A 26,455-nucleotide genomic window follows, 5' to 3' on the forward strand; every position below is an offset into this window, starting at 1 on the left:
GGGTTTTGTTGTGCCAGATGAGTGCATGTACAGATGGAGGCCTGTTACTAAAACTACATGTATTCTTTTTTATTTTTTTTTAATTTTATATACATATTACAACACTTGTTATATGGGTTTCCCGCAGCCAATGAACAGTGAAAATAATTGCACCATCAAAGATACATTGACAGACATAAACTAAACTGGCTGCCTCATATTTTGTAGTAAGCTGGTTATAATTCACAGAAAGGGTCTAGGTTTGAAACATCAGCCAATTAGGGGGACTAAATAACAGTGTACTAGAAAGGCCTATAATAAACAACACCCAGGAACATCAAGGCATAGACTTGTTTTATGTTAGTAAGGTAAGATAAAATACGATAAGATAAACCCATCTGGAAGTAGCACAGGTCAGATCAACTGATCAAACTTTTTTCCACCTCACAGACTGTGCACATAGATTCACAACTCTAAAGCACAATACACAAATGCAAGAAAAAGTAAGAGTAGCCGCTAGCATTTTATGGATACTGAACAAATAATTAAGGTAAAATAATTATTTATGCAGCTTACTGTACAGCTTTCCCTGGAAAGCAAACAAAGCACGTTACATTGTAAGAATAATTAATTCATGCACCTCAAGGAGAATTCCCCAATAATTAAATAAAAAGAAAACAGAACCCCATTTTCTAGTACAACTCATGGTTCTAAAGATGAGCAGGTACCATAAGAAATATGCCAGACCGGGAACATCTCTGTGCCCCGTTATTACCGGCATCTGTTAATCCTTCACCACACATCTCCATCAGACACGACCGTGAGGTACCTCTAATCAGTCACTCTGGTTTTTATTAGGCCTGGGCGGTAAATTCCATTCCGCTCACGGAATTTGGGTAATTTCGCGTTCCGCGGAGAATGCGAAATTGCCCAAAATTCTGCGTTCCGGGACTTTGCGAAATTTTTGCTTGTTCACGTTCTAAAAATGCGTCTTCACGAGATATTTCCCCCCGAGCACGCAAACAGCAATTGCGAACAGGAAAAAGCATCGCAAACAAGCAATTCCACGTGTTCGCGGAATTTCTGCGTGTTCGCGGAATTTTTACCGTTTCGCAGAGATTTGCGTAACGCGATTATGCAAATTCTGCCCATCCCTAATTTTTATTACAACATTTTCTTCTGCGCCAACCCCAAAATCCTCATTTTCTTGTACACTCACATAGCCAATCACACCCTCAGCATTTCCCTTTGCATGCATCTTTCTGCACCCACAAATGAATACTTTTGTTATTGAGACATCTAAGCAATTCGAACCGACCTTTTGTCAACATAACCACATCACGTTAAGACCACCAACACCAGTCCTCCAAGTTTACCGTACACACTTTAGCAGGCACTTCTCTCTATAGCCCCATAAAGGAGAATTTACCCTTCTTTTTCATGAATTTTAGTTTCTGGCAAAAAAGACACCCTCTTCACGCCATGCCTTTGTTCAAATTCTTCTTCACTTTGAACTGTTTCTCATTCTTCTCCTACCTACAGCAGAGGATTCTATGCAGTGTTCAGAATTAGACAATTCCTGCAACGAATCTGGCACAAGCTTGGTCTCATTCTTTCTATATCTCAACATTTCAAACAATGTATCACCACTAGTATTGAGTGGTGAATTTTGCTAATCTGCTTGCACAAAAAGGGGTACCCCTAATAACGTTTCCTAAATTAGGGTCTACATAACATATGCAAAAAAACACTTAGGAAACATAATAAATAGTGGACTAACAAATTTACATTGAAGCGTATGCAAACACCCAAAAAGTATTTCGTGTCCAAAATCACTTTTTATTATTTTTTTTTATTAGTTCATTCTTGTCATCTTTTAATTTACTATAGTTTATATATATGAAAAGGTCAATGTTATTTTCAAAAAAATCAAAGTTGTACTTTCATTAGTATGTCCATCACATGATTTTTTTGAACAGATGCTAATCTATGTATTTCAGACATATTTGTGCCCTCATACTTGTCTATCTAATGTCACTAATTTGATCAAAATAGTAATTCTTCAATATATACACTGTTAAAGGTAAAACATGATCAGTCAATTAGATCAAAACAGTTAGATCAGTCTGTTGGATACAGGTTCGTTCGATTCTTTTCTCTATACAGACAGTATAATTTATTCAAAAAATGATCACACTTTTTTTTAGGTCGAGCTGGCGTTGGAGCGCGAAGCGCTCCCGCCAGCGAGACTATAGTCACCTTCCTCCCTGCCAAGGGAGTCAGAGCTGTGAACGAGCAGCTCCAAACCTGGGCACGAGCCGACTCAGGTCCGTGAACGCGCGGGAACGTCAACGTGCACGTTCACGCGCGTCACGCTCCTGTCCTCCCGCGTCTCTTCTGAGGCGCGCTCGAGGCCGACTTGCAGTGTGCTGTTCCAGCGTTAGGTAAGTGAGGGCCGGGGGGGGATTTGTTTGCTTGTTTTGCCATGCCGTCTGGTTCATGCATATGTTTAATGTGAACGGCCAAATCCCTCGGTGTTGCACGGCCGCTATCCTCGGTGTTGTCACCCCCACCACCTCCCGCCCCTCGCTCATTGTTTGCCATGGCTCCTGGTTCGCCCATACGTTTAATATGCACTGCCGCTTTCCTCTGTGTTGTCACCCCCTACCACCACCCTCCCCTTGCTCCTTGATTGTTCTTTCCTCATTTATTTCCGACCAAGCTTAATTTTGCCGCTTTCACTTTTTCGGTGCTGGGAAACCAATGTTATTGGAGGAAAAGTTCAAAGATCCGTTTTGGAAATAGATAGGAGGGTGAGAGAAAGATGGAGAATGAGAGAGAGAGAGAGAGAGCGAGAGAGAGAGAGAGCGAGAGCGAAAGAGAGAGAGAGAGCGAGCGCGCGCGCCAGGGACATCAGCAAAAAGAAGGGCAGCGCCCACATGTCTAGTGCAGGCTGCCGTGCGCACACATGTGCTGTATTAATATTTATATAGCGCCTACATAGCTTTGAAAGTGCGAAAACCCTTTTTAGATCTGCACTGGCCCTCATTTAGAGCTACCTGAGATTAAACACCATACCATATCGCATCATACCTAGCATACCACGTCCTTCCGACATGTTCTGACGTTAGCATACCATACAGTGACGTAACATAACATAACCAGAGACTAGTATCACATGCCATAGTATGACATGCCAAATTAACACGTCACAACACAGCTTAGTATACCATAACCTGATATGACATAACATGGCGGCATAGTACAGCTTCCCCGTACAACATGGCATATCTGACATGACATCGCATTCCATTTTTGGGCAGACGTGTTGCCTCGCCAAGTGTGCATGTTTGGGCTTTATGTTAAAAACAGTGAATGTTGTTCTAGTGCACCGGGCACTTACCCTAGCTATGCTACCATCTACATCATCATATTACAGCAGCGAATCTATTTTACGTCTTTGGCTGATGTTGTTGCACAGATATTGGTTTCAAATACATAATTCACGGAAGCTGTCTTACTCAGCAGAGGGAGGCTGAACGAGCGAGCGTCATAGGTTGCTCTTCACACACAGGACAGCACCTACCATACAGAGCACAGAAGCTGTTTCACAGTGACACTGAGCGCTACACGAATATATAAATATGCAAGAGCAGTAAAATGTGCATAATTCCCCTGAAAAAAATCATTTTAACTAATGTTTTCTTGAGAAATCCACACATATTTCATATGTAATTTTTTCATGTATAAAAAAAATATATACGCGAGTGGAATGCGTTTTAGCGTCCAGTAATGCTGTTTTGGGGTTTAGGTGACAGGTATAAGTCACGTGTCCTTCCGCGTGGTTTATGTCCTCAGCGCCTGTATGTATCATATTGATTATGTAAATAAGAACCACCTAAAACTAATTGCGCATGACGTCACACATCAGGCTTTCATAATACTGTGCTTTGCATAGCTCAACGGCACTCTTGGACGTGTATCTAACCTGTTTCACCAGAAAAAAATGCTATTTAAATAAAACGCTTGTATCGCTCCACCTGGGTACACACTATTAAGCATTCGGAACAATAGCACAGTGGGTAATGTTCTTGCTGCTAGTCTCTTCGTGTAACCTAACAGTGACAACATCATCTAGTATCAAAGCGCTGTAACAATTTTTAGTGAGTAGGTTTTTTTTAGACATGATCAAAGACATATTTTAATTATATCATAATCTTAACCCCTTCGACGCTGATGACGAGCTGGGCTCGTCATGAGGTAGCCTCCTCGCACGCTCATGACGAGCCTAGCTCGTCATGTAAAGTGCGAATCCCTAAAACCCAGCGTACGGGCGGAAATCCTACCGCACGCATGCGGTTAAACACATCTAACAGTTTTGGAACCCAGGAGCAAAGCTGAAACAAGCACTTGCAATGCAATAGGTCTCGCTTTTGTGAGAGTTTAAGCTATTAGCATTGTAAATGAAGATGCCTTTTATTTATGTTTTGAAAACCAAAACATAATAAAAAGACATTGTCATTTACAATGCCAATAGCTCAAACTCAAGTAAATGCGAGACCTATTGCATTGCAAATGCTTGTTATATATCTGGAAATACATAGGATGAACAAGGGCATTCATATGTGCAATGGATAAAAATGGGGTCTTACGCGCGTTTCTGCATTACGCCTTCATCAAGTAGCCATGTACGATAAAACCTGAAAGAGAGGCTTTGAAAATATCGGGGTGACCTAATATCAGCCCTACTTAAACTCATACATCATACACACTAGTATTTATTCTTGGTGATTCCATTGTCACAGGAAAAGATTAGCCCAAGATTTAAAAGAAAAGGTAAAGATTTTGTTTAAGATTAGAAGAAAAGAGTTATGATCCGAAAAATAGTTTTGATAATGCCACATTTTTTATTTACTCATAGACTCACTTTCCCTGCTAGAAGTAGTAGCCAATTGGGTGCCATCTTTGATAATTGTTTGCACATTCCACTAACCCTTTGGATTGGGGTCTGAATAACACAAGAGTGTAACGCTGAACGTCATATCTCTAAAAATATTCTCCATTCCTTCTGAAATAAATTGAACACCATTATCCGATATCAACTCACAAGGCGGTCATTCAGACTGAAAACTTTTTCTAAAAACAGCAGAGTCATATCTGTATCGGCACGTCCCATATATTTATGGTAAATCCATTCCATTTGGAATAATAGTCAATATGTACAATGATATACTGTTTTTATTCAGTTATTGAATTGATGGGCCCAACAAAATCCACAGCAGCCTTCTCCCACAGCCTACTTGGAAGTGGAACAGTGATCAAGGGTGCATTTGTTATCTTTCATCGTGTATCCGACCAAATACACATACTAGCATACTCATCACTGGCCTATCCATTCCAGGTCTCTGGATTTTTTTCCACATAATCTTCTTATTAGAAGTGCACCCCAGGTCCCCCTCATTGGCTATAATTCGTTTACAATTGTTAGCAGGCTGGTGGAATACATTTATCACTCTGTACAAAACACTGAAACCATACTTAATTTTGTAGAAACGTGCACAATACTTTGCAACTTTCCTTTTATGTCCTTAAACTTTTGTAGGACTGGGTCATTCTCCATGTTTTCCCTCCATTAGTCTTCTAAGATAATACCAAGACATTACTACAAAACATCAACTGTTGTCACGTGATGTTCCTTATTCATCAACTCATCATTGAAGTCCTTGGTCTTAGTCCATAATCTTGACAGGCTGCCCTTGAATTAAGTTTACCTACAAAGTGTCCTACATAAAAGTTGTATTCTTGTAGCTTGGAAATCAGGTGCACCAAACCTGCACGACCTGATCCATGCTCACCCATCATAAAAATGAAGTACTTACGATCAGTTCGCAGTTGAAAATGCGCTCCCCAAAAGTATATCTCAAATGTATCAACTGCCCAAGAACATGCTACTGCTTTCATTTGTACTATACCTTTTTCGGTCTCACTAATGGCTTTGTTGCGAATGCAGTGTGTTGTTTCCCACCATTCACTCATTGACTCAAAATTACCCCCGACACCAACACTACTAGCATCTCCTGTCACCATGCATACATATCCTGGTATGTAAGATTTCAACGCAGAGGCTTGCACAGTTTGTTCTTTTGCTAAATTGAATGCCTTTTCATCGCCTTCATCTCATTCAAATGTCACATTGTCCTTTAACATTTTTGAAGGTTCCATTTTTGTGGCATAACTCTTAATGAAGCAGGACTAATAGTCACAAAGACCAATAAATGATCTCAGTTGAACTTTGTCAAGTGGTCTGGGTAGGTTTCAGCACTGCTTCCCCAAGTTCTTTGTTTGGGGTCATTCATTATGGTGTGACTAGATGTCGACTGGTTGAATCAGGAATTTACGTTTGTCCTTTGCCACGGTCATACCTTTGCCTATGAAGGTTGTAAGGGTGGTCTACCAATTTTTTTTGTGCTTTTCAGCTCTCCTGTATAAATGAAAATGTCGTCTTGAAATGCTCGGACACATCTGTTTCTTTAAACAATGAGTTCTCCGTTTATGGATTGATAAAGATTGGCCAGCAGAACATGCTAATACGAGACATTTTAAGAGAGCGCAGATCGGCACACATTCTTCTCATCTGGCCACATATCTTTCTTGCAATCCCTATTGCAGCAATCCACACAGCAGCATCTACAGACGGTTGATACCCTGCACACACAGTCCATCCAACACAACCCTCAATTAAATTCTCATGCTTAATGGAACATTCTGGATTTCATGAGCTTTCTTCCAAATAATTCTGTGCTCATATCCTTTGACTTTGCTAATCCTATCAGAAAAAACATAACCAAACGTTTCAAGAACGCCTGTTATATCCTCATTCATACGTTCAACTAACAATGCAGGTTTCTCCGACCAGGTCTTAGTGTGATATCAAGCCTGCCCTGATCTACCAACCTCATTATCATTATATCTCTTTCTTTTATAGGAATGGGAATTTTAGTGAAGATGCTTCTGTCTTTGAAATGCAGATTGTGCTCAAAGATACTCATCGTGTTTATACTGTGAGCCCCGTATTCCACAGCTTTTGTATCTGATATTTTTCCTTTCATTTGTCCATCTTTTGTTAAAGGTTTGCTCATCTCAAATGATTCTAAGAGATCCACATTCATTCTTAAACTCGACATACTGATTACCAATCATCACTTGGCACTATGGCTTCAATTTCCTGGCAATAGCTCCAGCATTCTTATCCACTTTCACCATAAAGACAAGACTACCTATGCTCTCCTGCACATCACTCACCTCATTTACACATTTGACTTCAACCATCTTCTCAGTAGCCTTTCAGACCTTGTTAAAATGCCCGTTTTTTGCATCTCATGCCTTTTTTTTTACTATTCCTTGGCACTCAGGATTATTACTCAAATGCACACATGATTCATGCCTGTGACGCTGTTTATTGCCTCTCTTTAGTTCTGCCTACATCTTGTTTTTCCTTAAGCGCAGCACTAACAAGAGTAGACCCACAATTTTCCTCATTACCAGATAAATGTTTAGAAGATACTTGTGATCTCTGCATACCGTTTGCTATACTAGTAGTTTCTTTCAGGGTAGGATTACTACAGAAAAATGGGTTTTCATGGATTGTTTTTAATAAGATCACATAAATTCGATCACATATGTTCTGATATATAGAATTTTCGAATTCACATGTTGCTGACAAAATCCTCAACTCTGCAACGTTATCTATTGTCTCATTTGAGCCTTGTTTCCTGGAATACAAATTGTGTTGTTGCACCACACCACTAGGCTCCTCTGAAAATTGTTGTTCAAACCTCTTGATAGCCTCCTTGTAAACATTCCACATCCTAAATTCATCCAGTTTTGGTTCAGTCGTAATCAAACACCTTTATCCCTCTGCCCCAAATGCATTGAACTAAAGTGCAAATGTATTTCCACTATCCAATTGGCTGACATCAGTGACCACTATGTAGTTTTCAAAAGTCGTCAGCCACTGTATCCATCTGATTAGTAACTTACCCAGGCACTGTAATAACATAGAGGAGGTCATAGCACTGTGTGAAGTAGCCATGCTTAAAATTTCCATGTTAAGTGTCAAAATGCGTAGGTACTTAAAAAAGCAGAAGTAATCTTCCTCATTGTGCCTTTTATTCTTCAAGATGCTTTACATGTGTTGTAGTAATACGTCTCACTCTGCCCAAATTGTTACCTTAAAATTAGGCATGTGATGCTCAAACATGACAGTTCTGCTCCCGGTCTCTTTTTTTAGTAATGCACTGTTCTTTTTCTTAACGATGATGCATAGGTATACAGCTTATTACAAGGTCACCTATCCCACTAATGTTTGTGTTATTGAAAGGAGATAGTGTTTTTCCCACATGAATATGTCCACCTTTCCCAAAGGTGTATTCATCGTTGAGGAGGGTTCCTTGAAAATATCCTCAGCGCGTTGTTAAATATTTACAGCACTGCCCGACAAGGCTTATTGGCCCAGATGGCATACCCCTCAAGGAAATAAGTCATCTGCTCTTGAGGTGAGAATATAATTGAATTATGCCAATTGTTGAGAAGAAACATTGAAATGATTTCAGTGGAAACAAACAAGAGGAACTTGCAGGTCTAGTTCTTGACTGTCGTGAGAACTAGAATAACTGGTGAAAAAGAAGCTCTCGGAGCAGCAAATATAAGGCACGGTCATGCACACAACTTGTGTTGCTCTTGTCCAGCACTCAACAGTAAAAACAACAGTTGATGGACAGAATGCAGAACAATGTCATACATTCACCCTAGTACAGAGATCTGGGCCTAAATCCATCATATCATTTTTTTGCTCACCATGCCATTCCAGTTTGAACCCAGCCATATGCAAATCAGTCTTGACCCTGTGCCTCATGGGAACAGTCCAGCCCGAACTGCCAACCCGGTCCATGGAGGACCTGGCTTGGCAGTTCGGGCTTGACTGTTCCCATGAGGCAGAGAGCCAAGACTGATTTGCATATGGCCAGGTCTAAACTGGGGTGGCATGCTGAGCAAAAGAATGATGGATTTAACCTAGATCTCTTGACAGAGGGGGAATGTTATGATTTGGTCAGCATTCCGTCCATCAATTGTGTGTATATTTAGCACTCAACAGTGGCATTGCCTCATGTTTGCGGATTCTAAATAGCAAGCTCACAATCAGAGTCCTCAGCAGTGGAATGTAAAAAGTGATGGTCTTAAACAGTAAAAAGCTGTATCTGCCAAGTATAAGACTCCCAGAAAAAAAATGTCTGTCAAAAAGCGGTGTCCTTCCATATCTACTACCAACTAAATATTTATTTTCTGCTTGTTCCGAGAGGGAGGAGGAGAGGGTGAAACTATAGGCCAAAAGAAGGACCATGGAGGTACAATGGTTATGCAGGATGCTTCAAGATTTAAAAAAATAATTTGCTAGGAGGTTGAAAGTAAAAAATCAAATAACAGCTAGGCACGTTGAGGAGATTGGTATCAAGGTTTATGGGACCTCTCCCATTTAATAATAATAATAAACAATAAATACAGTATGGGGGAAGGATACGTTGAATTGTGCTTCCATGCACTGAAAAGGAGGCATGGTTGTAGGCTGTGTGCAAAAGAAAGGGTGTAAAAAGTAACAGAGAGGAATGTGTTTGCTCTAGGCTCAAAAAGTCCACCTACAGCTTCGCTGAAGGAAGAAGGAGATTGTTAAGACGTCCTATATGTATCGAACAAAGCTTCATGTTTCAGTGGAAAATCACTTTCTTTTTTTGTTTTTTCTTGTTAGTTCCTTTGATGAAATGGAGTCGGAAGAATCAAGGTGAGAAGCGAACGAATAGGCAACTGCCTGTCGATTTATCTATGCCTGGTTCACATAAAACTCTTGTCCATGAAGTGTTTACAGCTAACAGATAAATTAAAAGCACACAATAATACACAGGCACACCACCAACTGGAGCTTACGTATGCATACTTTATAGTACCATTGCTTCATACCTACTGAGCACCATATGTATGACTCATTAAATCAATGGACCTTGCACAAATTGATTCACTGTTTCTTTGTAGGTCACTGTCTTATAAACACTAGAAGAGTGGTTTCTTTTGGGGGAGGTGGGGGTTGAAGGGTTCTGTTTAACGTATTCGGGTGCAAATTGTTGAGACAGTCTACGCCCGGACTACAGGCTCTGTCTGGCCCTTCTGGTTGCTTTCTTTTCTTGACCAGCAATGGCTCTAGTGGTATGTGAGTCGTTGTAATAATGGGCATGGGTTTCTGGAGTTCCTGGTCAGAAGAGAGGAAAGAAAATTACATCTATCAGTTTGCTCTTGGGTTTTTAACCCCAAGCTCCACCCTCCTCTAAGATCCACGTCTGCTCCTCAAACTTACTGGTAACTCTGCCCTTTTGCATTTGCCTCTCTTCTTATTCTCCTCACTGTGTCCTATCCCTGAGCTGGTCAAGGCTGACTGGGAAATGCCCAAGAATGTTTTTAATAAAAACACGGTGTCTATGTATGTCCTCTTTCTCCTCCTACTGAGACTGGTCAATCCCTTTTGGCCACTGAAGGGCCAATAGAACACCCATGACACCAAAATACTGCAGCTCTGACCTGTTTTGTATCCTTCCTTTGTCTCCTTGCTTGTTCTTCATTATCGACCCGAGATAAGACAGAAACAGCATTTCAGATAAGAGCATAGAAATCCCTACTACCATGCCTGCTAATAATTGTTAATGTTGTTGGGTGTGTGCTCCTTTTCTAGATTCCTGTGACAAGTCCTTGGTCTTCTGTGATAGCCAAGCAAGTGATCTTCTCTTGCGTCTCATTTACTTGTTCTTTTTGAGATGTCTGTTTACTTTTATTATTCCACAAGTGGAGCACTTTTGAGGTCTTCCTGCTCATGTACGTTGTGTTGTATCTTTTTTTATTAGGGCGTCATCTACAAGGAAGTAGAAAGTTGGGTTATGTTTGCTTAGCCCATGTTTTGAAATGATAACTCTTCTACCAATGCCGTCTAGACCATCTTTTTGGCAGTACTGGCCGAGGTGCATTGCTTACTCTTATTGTTACTGACCAAGGTTGTTGGAACCTCAGGTGAAATAAAGCGTTATTACTCACCTAGTGCCTAATAAGAGCCTGTGGTTAAAGGTGGGGCTCGCTAACACTCATTTTTAGAGACCGACACTTATTTTTCCTCAACAATCTTTGAGCAAGAGAGAGAAAAACATGAAAGGGGAAAGAAGTGGGATGAGAAAGACGAAGCAACAGAGACAAAGGGAAAAAGCAGGGATAAAAAGAACCTGCAAGAGTGGGACAAAGACATGTAGCGGCATGGAAAGTCAGTGTGACCCTGGGCGTAAACTAATGCACAAGAAAGGCGGTACTGAGCAGGCATAAATCCACAAAACCAACATTCAGTCTACAATAATACAATTAATTATTATTGGACGAGTCGATACCTTTGTCCAAGCCGATTGTGCTTGCCAATTAAAACTTAGATTAAAAAAACTTTGGCCTTGCTTACAAAGGAGCTCGACACCAGAGTGTTGATACTTACTATGAATAGTGGTTAGGGCGATATTACACATATTGCTACCTTTAGGCGGACCACAAACTGTTTACGCATGGTGGACATCTTTATCTAAGTATTCATTGGCAAGGTCAATGTGTGCTTAAATAGTTCGCACATCAATAAAGTAGTAATTGGTGTAATACAAATTTTGCTATAGAGAACCGGAATAACTGCGATGGTTACTGATAGTTTTGAGAATGGGCTGCACTTGCATGCATTTTCAAAATTTGTAAGTGGATCTATGTAAATTATGCAAAATCATGTAAAACGTAGTGTAAAAGGCATCAGCTCGTTCAATAATAATTCATTGTTTTCGTTAAACTGAATGTTGATTTTGAGATTTTATCCCTGCTGAAAAGCCTTTACTTTGTGCAAGAGTGAGACCAAGAGGCAGGCAGTGTCTGGTGGTGGATTAAAGAGGCATGAGGTGGAATCAAGGCTATGTAGGCTTGGCATTCGACACTGTGGCCCTCAATTGCACCAGCTGCGGGATTTGAACAAAACTTTGGGCCCCATCACGTATCCTTTTTTTTAAATTTTTCATCTTCAAATGAAGCACTGTTTAACACACCCATTTATCAACATTGTGAGTACTTTGCTGGACATGGCCACACAAGCAGGTCTGTGACCTACTACTGACTATTTAGGTTTCATCCATGGCCCACCTAGGCATTGAGTATGTTGTATTCTCTTATATGATTTATGCTTGTATGTCACTTTAATGGTGTACATTCTATCTGTGCTGATGTCATGATGCTCCTTGTATCTTAAACATTCTCTACTTGCCAGTTGCTCCAAAGCCTGGACAGGGAACACCAGCTTAACCTCTGTATCTCCATTAAACTACCTATCATTCAATATTGCTTCTATGACTGATATCTCCAGTTACATCAGAGTACTTAAAGATGATTTACATGTAGGTCCAGTAACTTTGCTTTGATGGTGGTATCATAATGTTTCTGAGCTTTAACGCTCATTGCTCGAGGGTGTAGCACTACCTAATCTTCATAAACAGTACTTTGCAAGATCATGCAGTCGGTGGCTACATTTTGCAGCAGGTACCTCTGACCTAGTCTCTTGTATCAACTCCTCACAGGGCCCCAGACAGTTTACCACACCCGTTAACGATCAGGTATAGCTTGCTTACACCAGCAATAGGATTCTTCCAGATAAACTGTGTACTTCAGTGAAAAGTTCTGGGGTCTTAGTTACATGATTCTTGTTTCTGCCATTTACCATATCTCTGAAATCGAGGACTGCACGTAAAGACCTAATTTCCCATCACAGATGATCTCAGATACAGGCTCGACATTATAGAGAGTCAAATCAAGACCTTACAAGTCCCAGAGAATTCCATCCTTGCTACTGGGAACTTTCTACAGTTACTTTGGTCACAACCACTATCCGTCTGTTGCCTTACATTTATAGATTTGTGAGGTTCCTTTTGGGCTTAAATTAATGGTTTTGGTTGCTGGTTGCAGGTGCGGCAGCCCTTCTCTTTCAAATGGTACCACTTAAAACCACGCTGTACGCCCTGCAGGCTTTTGCTCACATATGGGAATGAAAATATCCCATTGCTATGCAGAAGTCATCGGCACCAGGACTGTTTGTTAGTCATTAAAATGGTTCTTGTACCAAAGAGATACAAAATGGTTTCAAGGAGATTGTAGGTCACGGGAGACTTGCATACCTTAGGGATGGCAAGCATCCTCCTCTGGGAGACATCAAAACCTTATGTCACCGGTATTTTGGGGAACAGGTTTTTGGAGGTGATGGCTTTATTAAAATCCGGTATTTCTGGGTCGCCAAGCGTATCACAGCCATTGGATGCTCTTGCTTGCGATATTAGTAGATATATGTATATGTAAATTGAAAAGTGGACAAATGGATAAGTATGCCTCTCTCTAGAGTCCTGAAATCAACAAATTCCATATGAGATTAAATCTAAGCCTCCATACTAGGGACCGACCCAACAGAGTTATCATTTGATGCCTACAGAACATCTCTGATCTTTGATAACCTGCTTTCCATTTCCCGATGCCAGTGATAGAATCATTTTCTTTTTGGCCCAGATGGGTCAACACCAACGCCTTATTAATGTTAAGACTGAATAAAGAAAAGTGGGATTAGTGCCACTGTCACTGAAATCATAGTAGAGGAAGTGCCATCACATACCAATTTAAAATGAAGATGCCACAAGCAGTTACATCACAATCCGCTTTTAAGGAGTTAGATCTCATAACTTTTGTTGACCCTCTAGTACATTCCATAATGTAAATAAACACTCCTACATCAGGTTTACAATGAATAGACATATTTCCAATCTCACTGAAGGTAATAAGAATACCTCAAATGGATGCTTTTATCGTAAACCCCTTTGAAGGTTTCCTTTCCTCATAGACAGATTAATAGATTAGGAGCCCCAAAAAACAGTAGTAACTTAAGTACACATGTCAAGATTGTTGGGCTCCAGTACTTTCCTACTGCAGCAGTAAACTTGTGAAGGGTGTTACTTGGTATATCTGGGTGTCCTACTTGGCCACACATGTTGCCCCATTTGCCCAATTCACCACTGTACTGCTTTGTTTTCCAGTCAACTTCCATGACTCCTTAATTCCATCCAGTTAGCACTGTATGTATTCTCCTTTGTGTGAAATGCAATAGGTATGTTCCAATGCTCTCTGCAGTTGTGAGTGTGTGCTGCATGGCGTGCATGCTTCAGTGCATCCAGAGCAATCTGAGACAGTGGGAGCATGTCTGTTTGTTTTCAATTGTGCAGTTCTCTGCCTAACGTTATTTGTGACTTCAGTTTATTGAGTGGTTATTGCTTTACTGGATAAAACACTTTGAGCCGTACCATGCCTCCTCGCAAACCCTTTGTCTCCACCTCAGCTGCCTTGCCCCATATGCACCCTAGCCTGCCAGGTCGCATATGCATTCCTCTTCATTAGTTCCAGTCCCACATGTATCTCCAGCAGTCTAAATGTCCTTCCACTGGCTTCTTTTCCCCATCATCCCTATCTATCCAGTTGGTCTCCCCATATTAACCTTTGTCTCCCACAATCTCACCCATTTCTCAGCATCAAACCAATGCCTCCAAATCAGTTCATTGTGTGCCTCACATAACTACCCATGCCTCACGATCAGTTTCATATTCCTCACAGCTCCAATGTATTATTGTTTCTCTCACATAGCTACCATATCTATCACTCAGTTCTCGTGTTTCCAACAGTATCTATTTACGTGGGTCCACATGACGTACATTCCGCACCTTCAAACTCCACGCCTCCCCGCCTGATCCAAATGACTCCCTTAATGCACAAGTGCCGCCCAAGGTGCTGCCCAGGCCTCCCTTTCCACTTCCATGCCTACCACCTAACCCCAAGGTCCCAAATTCATGCTCCGATTTTGTTTTCCTCCCACATCTCCTTGAGCCGTCATGGGTCTTCTCCTTGTCCACTCCACGTTTCATCTTTAGGTCGGTCAGGATAGCAGTTCCATCGCTTTGCAATACTGAAACTCTAAACAGAGAAACATGGTGAAATTAATAGAAATGTGAATATATATATATAGTGTATGAGGTAACAGCGAGTTAATTTGGTAAAGTTTCTGGGAAGTCGGTGTAACCAAAGGAAGACAAAAAATTGAGTGTTAATGCGAGCGGCTGAGTGAATGCATTTTATCAGCACCAATAAAGCCAGCGGAAAGGTAAGTCCAGAACTGTGCTGCAAATAGTTTTAAAACAGTTTGTTATTATAAAGTAAGCCATTCTGCATTGAAAAACATCCCACAACTCACACCGAGTTATTTATTTTTTGAGTGAGATGTTTCTTCAGACCCACACAAACAGGCAGCACAGGAGAATGTTGTGTGCTCTGGGTAGCCGTCCTTTATGCTCTTAAACCTGTGACAGTGACCAGAGTGAAGAGTGTTTTACTGTGAGCACCATGACAAAAGCCTATTTATTGCCACCTGTCTGGATTGAATTACACGAATGTCAACTTTTTCTTCACATAGTTTGACCGCCTCTCTTTATCAAAGCTAGTTTGTTGGATTTCCTGTGCCTACCATCCCTTGATACTAATACAACTGTCTTGACCTTTACAGCAAACTGTCCCACCAGCCTGTGCTGCTGTTCCTGAGGGATCCATATGTCTTGCCTACGGCCAACGGTAATCAAACTTGTCATCTGTTAACAGCATCCACTGGTCCCACCCTCCCCGCATCCGCCAGGTTATCATTATTACAAGACGCGTCTGCAGAGCGGCGCGGGCCGCTTCAGCCTGACCTGCTACGGTGCAGCAGCAAATCCTGCTCACAGATATTTGAATTACAATTTACAGTCTATGTTAGCCACTCTATGTTTGAATTGTATTTTATAATCACCTCCTGATACTGCTTCATGCTGGTCCTATTACAATATGTTCTGTTGTAGTAATATTAAGGTACGGTGTATTTGGACATCTTCCCTTCCCTTGCCCCTTGGCATATGGTATTGTATAGATTATAATGTATATTGTCATGGTGAGGATGAAGAGTTGTGTATTTTTACGAAGAGGCGTAACGTAGGCTCCTGCGGTGCAGAAGGGTCCCCAACAATCCAGGGGGCTCCATTCAGCCTAAGGCAGATGAATATCTGTGGGATATATATATATATATATCTGCAAAACCTCGCAGCGCTCCACCATTCCAGTGAATTACAAGGCATGGACCAACTTTTTTCGCAATATACTGTTTATTCACCCAACAAACAGCTCAGTCATGACGCGTTTCGGCCGTCCCTGCGGCCTTGGTCACATGACGATACAATATACTCAGCCCATTTTAAAGTGCTAGTGCATCACATGTCAAAAATAGACATAGAAGAAGATATATATATAATATGTCCATTGAAGAAGGGCACTCCCCGAAATGCATTAAAGCAATGGGGAAAAGCTTTTTCAAACATGATGTATTGGATTTTAAGAAATGAAAATCAAGTAACACACTTACATGAGTACAGCGTGGTCGAACTGTGACAGAAATCAAGCCCGGGCACCAAAATAAAAGTTGTCCCCGTTAACGAATCAGATAGCTAAAAAGTGTCCTACATTTGCACATGTGATTTGCAACGTATGCATGCATTTGTGCTTGTTACATGCAATGTTTGTGATAATATCAGGAAACCAACAGTAGAAACCGGACCACCAGACCATATACAGGCCCAAAAACCTCTAAAAAAAATCCAGCCCACTCAGTGATCTATCAGACCAGCTCCTCGGGCACTGCCTGATTTTCCTATAGGCCAGCTTGACACTGGTGGACAGATTAATTGAACAATGATTTGAGGCATGTATATAGCTGTGCAAAGATAGAAATATGCTTTTTTGTGTCTTACTACATTACAAAATGAGACTTACATATCTCATAACCTCATGCTCTAAATGGCAGGCATGTCCCCATGTTAGACAATCCAACAAGATGTTGAGTCATCCTTTCATCTTTCCGAGGTCAGTAAATTGAGTACCAGTAAATATTACCACTGATTATTTATAACACTTAGAAATTGTAGAAAAAGTATATAACAAAAACAAATAATTACAGACCGTGCAGATTTAGTCAAAAACACTGGATTACATTGGCTTCATTTAGAGGTTCTAGGTTGTAATAATCTTGAAAAAAGATTGGTATGCATCACTTAATTGATAAGTAACGAAACAGCCATAAAGGTAGATAGGTAGTGGCCTCTTTGACAAGAAAAGCGTGCGGTAAGACAAGCATAATATGCTCCACAGACAGCAGTTATTTTCTGGAAATATATCGGCTTTCATTTATAGCAAATAAACCTAATTGTCCACAAAAACTAGCCTACAATTTATTTGAAAAGGCACTACTCTAATCCCCAGATTTCAACCTTTTATTTTCTTCATGTATCATTGGTTCCTACTGTCCAGCATGGATGATACCTCTCTATTCTTCTCCATGGCGTTTTGTATTTCCAGGTTCACCGTCCCATGCCCTGATGCTACTTTGATATGCCGCGAATGCCAGTCATATAGGTTATCATGCTGGCCTTCGCCAAGCAAAGCCGTGAATTACAAAAATGCTCAGCATTGACATTCTGCCCAGCAGCCCATATACTCATGCTGACTTTCACCCACAACGGCACATACACACAGACACAGAAAAACACACACAAACCCCTATAACTTAGTGCACACACCCACAAACGAACAAAGGACCCTGATTCACCTGTTACATAGTCATACACATTGCTAGTTCTCTTTTCTCATTCTGGGGTGCTGTTCAGTGAAGTCTTTGAGTGGTGGGAGCTGAAAGCAGCAGTCCTACACAGTATAGCATTATAGCTTATGTACACAGATATCTCTATAAACATTATATGGACTTAAATTTCCATTAGTAACTCAGGATAACGTTTCTTCTGAAATCTGTTTTCCATGATTCATATTACTGTCCGCATATTAACATTGTCCACATGTTAACTAAGGTCATCTAAGAAGAAGGACCCACAAAAACTATCACAAATTTGGGAAATGCACTCTAAACTCCAAATGATCAAATTATGCCTAGTCCCACCTTATATCCGAGCATTGCAGGAAGCTTAAGCTATGCTGTAGGTGATATGACATTGTTTTCACTTTTTTCATTGTTGCACCTCATAAACAATCACGTATGGCTTGTTCAGCCATTTAGTCTACAATTAACCACCTGTACTGCAGAGGGATCCCCTGTGTGGTATGGAGCACTTCAAAATGTCAATCATGAGTTAAATGAATCATTTGTTTATGCACTTTAGGAGACATAGTTACATTTTACTCACACTCAAGTAGTCCTTTTGTACGGTTAAATACGTCAGGAAACAGCCATTACAACAAGGCTGTTACCACGCATAGCTTTTACAACGCGGTTGTTGCAGTACGTCTACTGTTACCACGCATAGCCTTTACCACACATGATTTCACAAAGCATATGCCTTTTCCACAAATTGCGTTGTAAAGGTATGAATGGTAAGGGCATATGCGTGGCAAAGCGGTGTCGTTTGAGGAGACTAAGAGCGGCGTCCCCTTTAGGGGGGAAAAAGCAACATGCGTGTCGGCCTTGAAGAGCTGGCTCGTCTTGAAGTGAGGGAAGCTGCACAGGAAGGTGGGGGAGGGTTTCAGGGTCGGATCCGGGTTTAAGGCTTTGGACTAGGGGTGTTTATTTTTAAGGGGCGGGGGGAGGGGTTGCACCATGGGCCTGTTTTAGTGCTTTGGGCTGGGACTGTTATTTTCTTAAGGGCAAGGAGCTGGGGTGGGGAGGGGTTTGGGAGTGGGGGTGTTGTGCTAGGGGGCCGGTTTTAGGGCTCAGGGCTGGGGGCCAGGGAAGTTTGTGGCAGCAGTCCAATTTTAGGGCTCAAGGCTGGGGACGGGTATTTTCTAAAGCGCTGCATGCCTGTTGCTCCGGCAGCCAGTTTTAGGGCTCAGGGTTGGGGCTGGGTATTTTTTATCTGGGCTGGGGGTCAGGGTGCGTTGCGCTGAAGAACCGGGTTTTAGAATCCAGCGGCGCCACGGGCACGCCCAAAGTCTTCAGGTTCACCTGTCTTAGAATACAGAGACACGGGATACTTCTGAGTGGCGTCAAAGATCAAATTTATTGGCTGCAGCCAGTAACAGAAGTCCTAGAAATCATCACGGTATGAGTTCTCAGGAGACTGCTCAACTTTACAAAGCAAGTCATCCCTTTTTATGCCAAACATTATGCTTCAGGCAAACATTCCTTGTTTACAGTTTAACCAATCACATGTTTCTACAACAGAAGTATTGCATGACGACAAACCCATTTTTCAGTTGCCCAGCCCATGATCAATCATCGGTCAAACCCAACATTCTTCTTTAGACAGGTCGAACGAACCCATAATAAAAAAGGCCACAACCCAATCATAAATAGACCATAAAGAAAGGAGCAGAAACAGGTGAGAGTAGGATAAGGCATATTTGTGTGTAGTAAAACTTTACGACGTCCTGTGCTCTGATCCTTAATCTTGATCAGCTAACGGGCAGGAACTGGTTTAACAAGGTCAGCTTCAGGCAACAGGGTCAGTTCACTCAGGTCAAACAGGAGTCAGCACGAACTGGAGCTAAGGTGTACATGTCCTTAAAAAGACTAGTTCAGCCATAGTCATCGACCTATGTGAGGGCAACCACAAAATGGCTGCCATACACAAAATGGAACCCAAGGGTTTAGAACGAAATCCCTAAATACGTAGTGAATCCATCGGTCTAACATGACGAAAACACTCATACTTGCCGCATTAACTAGTTACGGTTCGCTAATATCAAATTCGTAACGAAACCATGCCATTTATAAAACGGGTTCAGAATTCACGGAACCTCAGACCCTCCTTTTGCCCTTACGTAGGCAATGACCTAAACTCACGTCAATCTGAGTCCAGGTCTATATTCATCAGATCATCAAGATGCTGCTGGAGCATCATCCTATTACTTAGTACCTCTCTTGGGATAGGTCTCCTTGCACACGTAGTAGCACAGAGGCCACATATAGCAGGAGCGCACTGCACACAAAGACAGAACAGGAAAAGAATCGCTAAAGCCATCCCAATGATCATCAGAATCTTCCATCCCCAAGTGGATAACAGTCCCCAAAACCATCCAGTCAACGACCAATCTCCTTTGTCCACATGTATAGACCCGGAGATCTTATGCAGTCTGGAAATAGCCTCGTATACTGTAGGAGCATTATCTGGAATGAAAACGCAGCAACTTGATTGGATCACTTTACATACTCCACCTCGATCTGCAAGTATGACATCCAAAACCATTCGATTCTGTAATGTCATAAGGCGATCCGCTTGAAGCTCAGCGGTCAGATTACTAAGGGCACCAGCAGTTTCATTTATGGTGGATTCAACCATTCTCGTTAATTGCCGTAGGTTTCTACTGTTTGCCATAGGTCCCCAAAACGGTAGGAAACCCTTGAAAAAGTCTCCCACTTCTTGTCCCGTAGTATCTTCCTTACTAAAGACACCTCTAACTACTCTAGTTCTGTGGTACTCTACAGCAGCAGTATACGTAGGAGGCAACAAATATGCAACATAACATGTTCCCAAAAAATCAGGGGGCAACCATGTATATGCTCTATCATAGCAGACAAAATACGTGCCCTTAGCTGCTAAAAACGGTGGGGAAGTTTGGGACGCAAAAACATACGTCTGAGTACAAACACTCTTCCCTAACTGAGCTCTCGGATTCTTGCCTTTCCCTTGCAGACAAAAATTACCACAATGGGGTACCATCCAAATCGGAGGTGACCTTTTTCGTCTCTGCTTCTCACCCAGACTAATACTATATCCGGTTGCATTCCAACCAACATATGCTAGTAAGTCATCCTTGGGAATAGTCTTATACGTTTCGATATCTCTACTCATATCTGTAATTCCCTTCACCAAGGCTTTATTACTTGAGTTATTGCTCATGGAACGCAGGGGATAGACTTCGATGGCATAAATAAACATCGTCTGATATGCCCATACGGACCCATTGTAACTGAAAATATTTATTTGTCCATATGTACAATCTTTCTTTTTCTCAAATCGTAGCGTTCTTTGTCTGGCACAGTCTGATCTTTGAATAGAAGATCCGGATTGGTGGTGTCAATCTTCAGATGAGGAGGCACAGCAGCTTGTAGAACATCTTCATTCTCACGCTCAGACCGTGTCCATGTCAAATGAGCATCACTAAATGGAACGAATCTAGGGACCTTCTCACAATCCTAATCGGCGATACCATCCCTTACCCACTGATCATATGGTAAAGGCAAAGGAACTTTTTTACAGTGGATGGCATGCACCCAGTTCTTTTTGCCTGCTACTCTGACAGCGGTTCTAGTAACCAACAAAATCAGATAGGGGCCGGTCCATCTAGGTTGCAAGTTCTTGGTACGCTGAAAATTCTTTACAAGAACGTACTGTCCAGGTTCAAGTACGTGGCCTGGATCTGTAGTAGCTGTCGGCAAACTGTCATAGACCTGTTGGTGGAGAACACGTAATTTAGCAGTCAAGTCATGTAAGTAATCCACCAACATAGGGTATTCAATACTGCTGTATTCTTTCGGACGAGGCACTCCCCAAACATTCGCTGGACGACCAAACACAATCTCATACGGACTAAGTCCCACTCGAGAATGCACAGTCGTCCTTGTTGACAATAGAGCCAACGGCAAAGCATCTGGCCATGTAAGACCAGTGCTCGCTTGTACCTTAGCTAGTTTCAGCTTAAGCGTACCATTGTAACATTCAACAAGTCCAGCAGACCGGGGGTGATTCGCTGCGTGGAACTTCTGACTGATTCCCAATCCAGAGAATACTTTCTTCATGATTTGACCCACAAATTCACTCCCATTGTCTGACCATACAATTCTCGGCAATCCATACCTATGGAAATACTCTCTCAACAAAACCTTGGCTGTAGACAAGGCAGTATTATCTTTTAGGGGGTAAGCCTCTATCCATCTAGAAAAGGCGCAAACAACCACAAGAACATATTTCAGATTGTTGCATCTCTCCATGTGAATATAGTCTAACTGTATCACCTCAAACGGATACGTCGGAGGAGCAAAATGACCAGCTGGAGTTGGAGTTCCCTTACCAGGATTATATTGCAGACAAATCATACAATGTTTCACCACGTTCTCTGCACATTTCGGTATTCCAGCATTCTGCCAAACTGGAGCCAACAACTTACATATCCCTTTCGAACTTATCTGAGCCAATCCATGAGCCATTGTAACCACTGGGAGCACATACGCATCTGGCAACAACCATCGCTGGTGTTCTGACAACTCAATCCAACAACCTGTAGAATCCAACATACCCGTACTCTCTCTCCAAACATTCATTTCCTTTTCTGTAGCTTCAGCCTGAATCATCTTCACACTTTCTATTGTGTCTTCACACATTCCACCAGCCATAACCCATCTTGCTGGTCCTGCAACATACATACGGCTCATCATGTCGCTGTTTCCTTCGCAACTTCATCCGCAAACGCATTCCCTCGCCCAACATCATCCACAACTTTCTTTTGCGCAATACATTTCACAATTGCAATCTGCTTTGGGAGAGTGAGAGATTCCAAAAGTTCATTCACTAACTGTCCATGCTGAATTTTAGGTCCATGAGAAGTAAGGAACCCACCCTCTCTCCACAAACGTCCAAAACTGTGCGCAACACCAAACGCATACTGACTATCGGTATAAACATTCACTCGCTTTCCTTCCGACAACACACACGCTCTAGTCAGTGCAATCAACTCTGCTGCTTGCGCAGAATTCTGTGGTATGCGTGCTGTCTCAACAACTGTATTTAAAGTTGTGATAGCATATGCTGCAGTCGTTTCACCATTCGGAAGCTTAAAACACGAACCATCAAGCCACAGCGTACCATCAACATTTTCAAAAGGAGTGTCCTTAAGATCCACTCTAGCCTTTGTTTCTTCCCCTGTACGAAGAAAACAATCATGCTGTTCTTGAGCATTTGTCTCTGTAGAGATTGGCAACAACGTAGCTGGATTCAACACATTACATCTTTTAATGTGAACATGGCTAGCCAACAGTGTCAACTCGTAGCCTGAAAGACGTGCACTAGTAAGGTGCTGTGTCTTAGTCCTGTTTAACAAGGTATCCACTGCATGCGGAACCATCACAATCAGCGTATTATCCAATACCAAACCAGAAGACTGTCGAACAGAAACGGCAGCTGCCGCTGTAGCTCTCAAACAACTCGGCAATGCTTTAGCAACTGGGTCTCATGTTGCTGAGAAATACGCACATGGACGCTGCTGGTCCCCAAAAGATTGTGTCAACACTGACTACGCACATCCTTCTCTCTCGTGCACATACAACGTAAAAGGCTTGCTATAGTCTGGAGTACCCAACACAGGAGCCGAACACAATGCATCACGTAATTCAGAAAAACTTTTCTGGCATTCATCAGACCAAGAAAGAGGATACGGAGTATCTTTCAGAGTCAATGCTAACAGAGGTTTTGCCAACAGTGAAAAATTGGGGATCCACTGTCTACAATATGACGTAATACCCAAAAAGGCACGAACTTCTCTCTGTGTCGATGGCACACTCATTTGCGCAATCGCTTGAATTCTTTCTGGGGTCAATTTCCTTCACTCCTTCGACAAGAGATGACCTAAGTAGGTTACCTCTTGGCGGCAATATTGCAACTTCGAAGGCGACACTTTATGATGAAGGTCAGACAAATATCGCAACAACGAAAGAGTAGCCTCTTTACAAATCTCTTCGTCATCAGCAGTAATCAACAAATCATCAACATACTGAATAAGAGTAGAACCAACTGGTAACACAAACCCGTCAAGCTGAGTTTTCAACGCTTGACTATAAATTGAGGGACTTTCACAATAACCTTGGGGAGCTCTCTTAATTCGGAAGCTTCGTCCTCCTAATGAGAAGCCAAAAATATCCCTACTCTCCTCAGCAATAGGAATACTGAAGAAAGCATTCTTCAAGTCGATGACAGAAAACCAAACTGCCGAAGCAGGAATCAGAGTCAATAATGCAGTAATATCAGGTACCACGGGAAACTGTGGCAAGACAATCTTGTTGACCTCTCGAAGGTCAATCACAAACCGGTACACAGGTGGCTGAGAAGCATCTGTACGCTTAAAAACAGGCAAAACCGGGCTATTGCACACGTTACCTCTCGTTTCCTCAACCACACCCTTCTCAACCAGATCATAGACAATCGTTAAAAGAGCTCTCTCACCATCACTCGAGATCTTATATTGTGGTATACGAGGCAACTTAACATTCGACTTTAGCGTAACAACATACGGTGGAATCTGCAAAAGACCAACATCACTTGGACCTGTAGCCCAAAGCGTTTCAGGAAGCGAACGCAATTCCAGTGGCAAACAATCTTTAGACAAATACATTGGAGAAATCACTTTCTAACCAAGAGTAAGTTGTACTCCCGAAGGAGAACCATGCAATGTCGCATACAAACTTTTCAGCAAGTCCAATCCAAACAAATCCTCACCACAACCAGTCGTTCGAATAAGTGGAGCTTCCAATTCACAAGGGCCAATAGAAAGGGACAAAGGACTAGAAACCGGATTACGAACTGGGGCGCCTGAAAATCCTACGGAAACATTGGTCAAGCCAGACAAAGGTGCGCCAGGGAGTTTATAATGCATAATAGAACTCTTTGTCGCACCAGTATCCAAAAGAAAAGGTTCTACTACACCTGATGTAATCACTTCAACATACGGTCCACTCTGATCTACTGGAACTGACACTACTCCCTTACTTTGTCCATGGCTGTCCTAGTTATCATTATAACCAACACTCTCACCTTCAACATAGTAATCCTCAACATAGTACTGAGGAGACTGACCACTCGGAACACTCTGTCTATCAAAATAATTCGCAGAATTCTGTAGGGAAGAGGAACGCTCATTCTGGGGGATCACACCACGACCTCTTCTTCTAGGCGCTTGCTGAAAACCACCACGACCTCTCTGACCAGGTGCACCATTCGCACGCTGTAACAAAGTCGGACAATTATTCTTGAAATGACCTTCCTCTCTACAGTAAGCACACTGATTCGGGCCAGGAAAAAATCGCTGAACATAAGGCTCAGGCTTCTGTAACAATCTCTGAAATTGTGGAGGTTGCTGAAACTGAGGCTGATTCTGACGAGGCGGATAAGCTTGCTGCAAAAGAACTTTCGTCTTTAAATCCTTTGTTTTCTTCTCTACTTTATCCTTCTCATCTTTCTCCCTATTCTCGTAATATTGAGCAGCAGCCAATATCTGGGTCGACGAAGAAACGGCCCATGAACTCTGAGTCCTTCAACTTATTAGAAAGTTCGGGAAGCAAATTAAAGACAAATTTATCCACGAACAACCTTTGACCACCTTCCGTACTCATATCCTGACCACTGTGATCAATAAACGTCTCTTCAAACCTAGTGAAGAAGTCAGACACACTCTCATCTTTCTTCTGCTTGCATGCTGCTAACTTATCCCAATTCACTCGTAAAGCAGGCATCCTCGTCTTCATCAAAGTAATAATTCTACCAGGTAATTCTGCAACTAAGGGTTCAGGTTTAGCACCTCCTACTTGTCTACCATCTGCAGCAACAATATTCGCCCAGGTATCACCTAACTCTGCTGCATGATTCTCATGACGAATCTTCGCCCACAAAGGTTGCGGAACTACATTACCCATCAACATGTAAACGTCGGCTAAATTCATTATACACGCATCTATTGTCTGAGACAACTCTTTGTAGTAACCAGCAGGATTCTTACGAGGATCAGGTAAGGTCTGCTTAAGAGCCAAGACCTCTGCTCTCTTCCAAGGGACATGTACCCATATTCGCTGAAAATGAGGCAAAACAGGCGGATTAGCAGTTGCGTCTCCTTCTTTCCAAAGTGGAGGAACCTCTCTCATTGGATACTGTCTCACTTTCCTCCTAACAGAGGGATCAGGTTCATACAACGTCTGAGACGGAAGTCTAGATCTAAAAGCCAATATCGTCTCTACAGCATCTGTAACATCAGTGTCCACTATCATCCCTTTAGCAAAATCTGACTGAACATCAAGCACATCCTGCGGAATCGGACTCAACTCATTATCTTCCCATTCCTGACACAGGAAAGTACACATCACATCGAAAACACACCTTTGCTTAGGCGGTTCCCACTGAAAGAAAACATCCATAACCGCTGGCAAATTATACCTTGAAGCATTCAAAATCCATCTACGAGCCAAAAAATCCAACACTGTCCGTTCCTCGGAACTAGGAAGCTGACTACGACTCTGCTTACGTTCCGAAACAGGGGTCATATTCAATGACCCAAACAA

At 42.0% G+C, this 26,455-nt stretch overlaps 1 protein-coding gene across 1 annotated transcript in view; it reads left to right on the forward strand.

The window, feature by feature from the left end:
* Nucleotides 1–26,455, forward strand: part of SNX24 (sorting nexin 24) — a 766,047-nt gene that overhangs the window by 732,739 nt on the left and 6,853 nt on the right. Inside the window, exons 5-6 of the mRNA XM_078675572.1 lie at nt 9,782–9,814; nt 15,671–15,735. Coding sequence (XP_078531698.1) covers nt 9,782–9,814; nt 15,671–15,735 — 98 coding nt within the window. The remainder of the gene's footprint in view (nt 1–9,781; nt 9,815–15,670; nt 15,736–26,455) is intronic.

This window comes from Lissotriton helveticus, chromosome 2_1 (genome assembly GCF_964261635.1).
Source record: "Lissotriton helveticus chromosome 2_1, aLisHel1.1, whole genome shotgun sequence".
Lineage (NCBI taxonomy): Eukaryota > Metazoa > Chordata > Amphibia > Caudata > Salamandridae > Lissotriton > Lissotriton helveticus.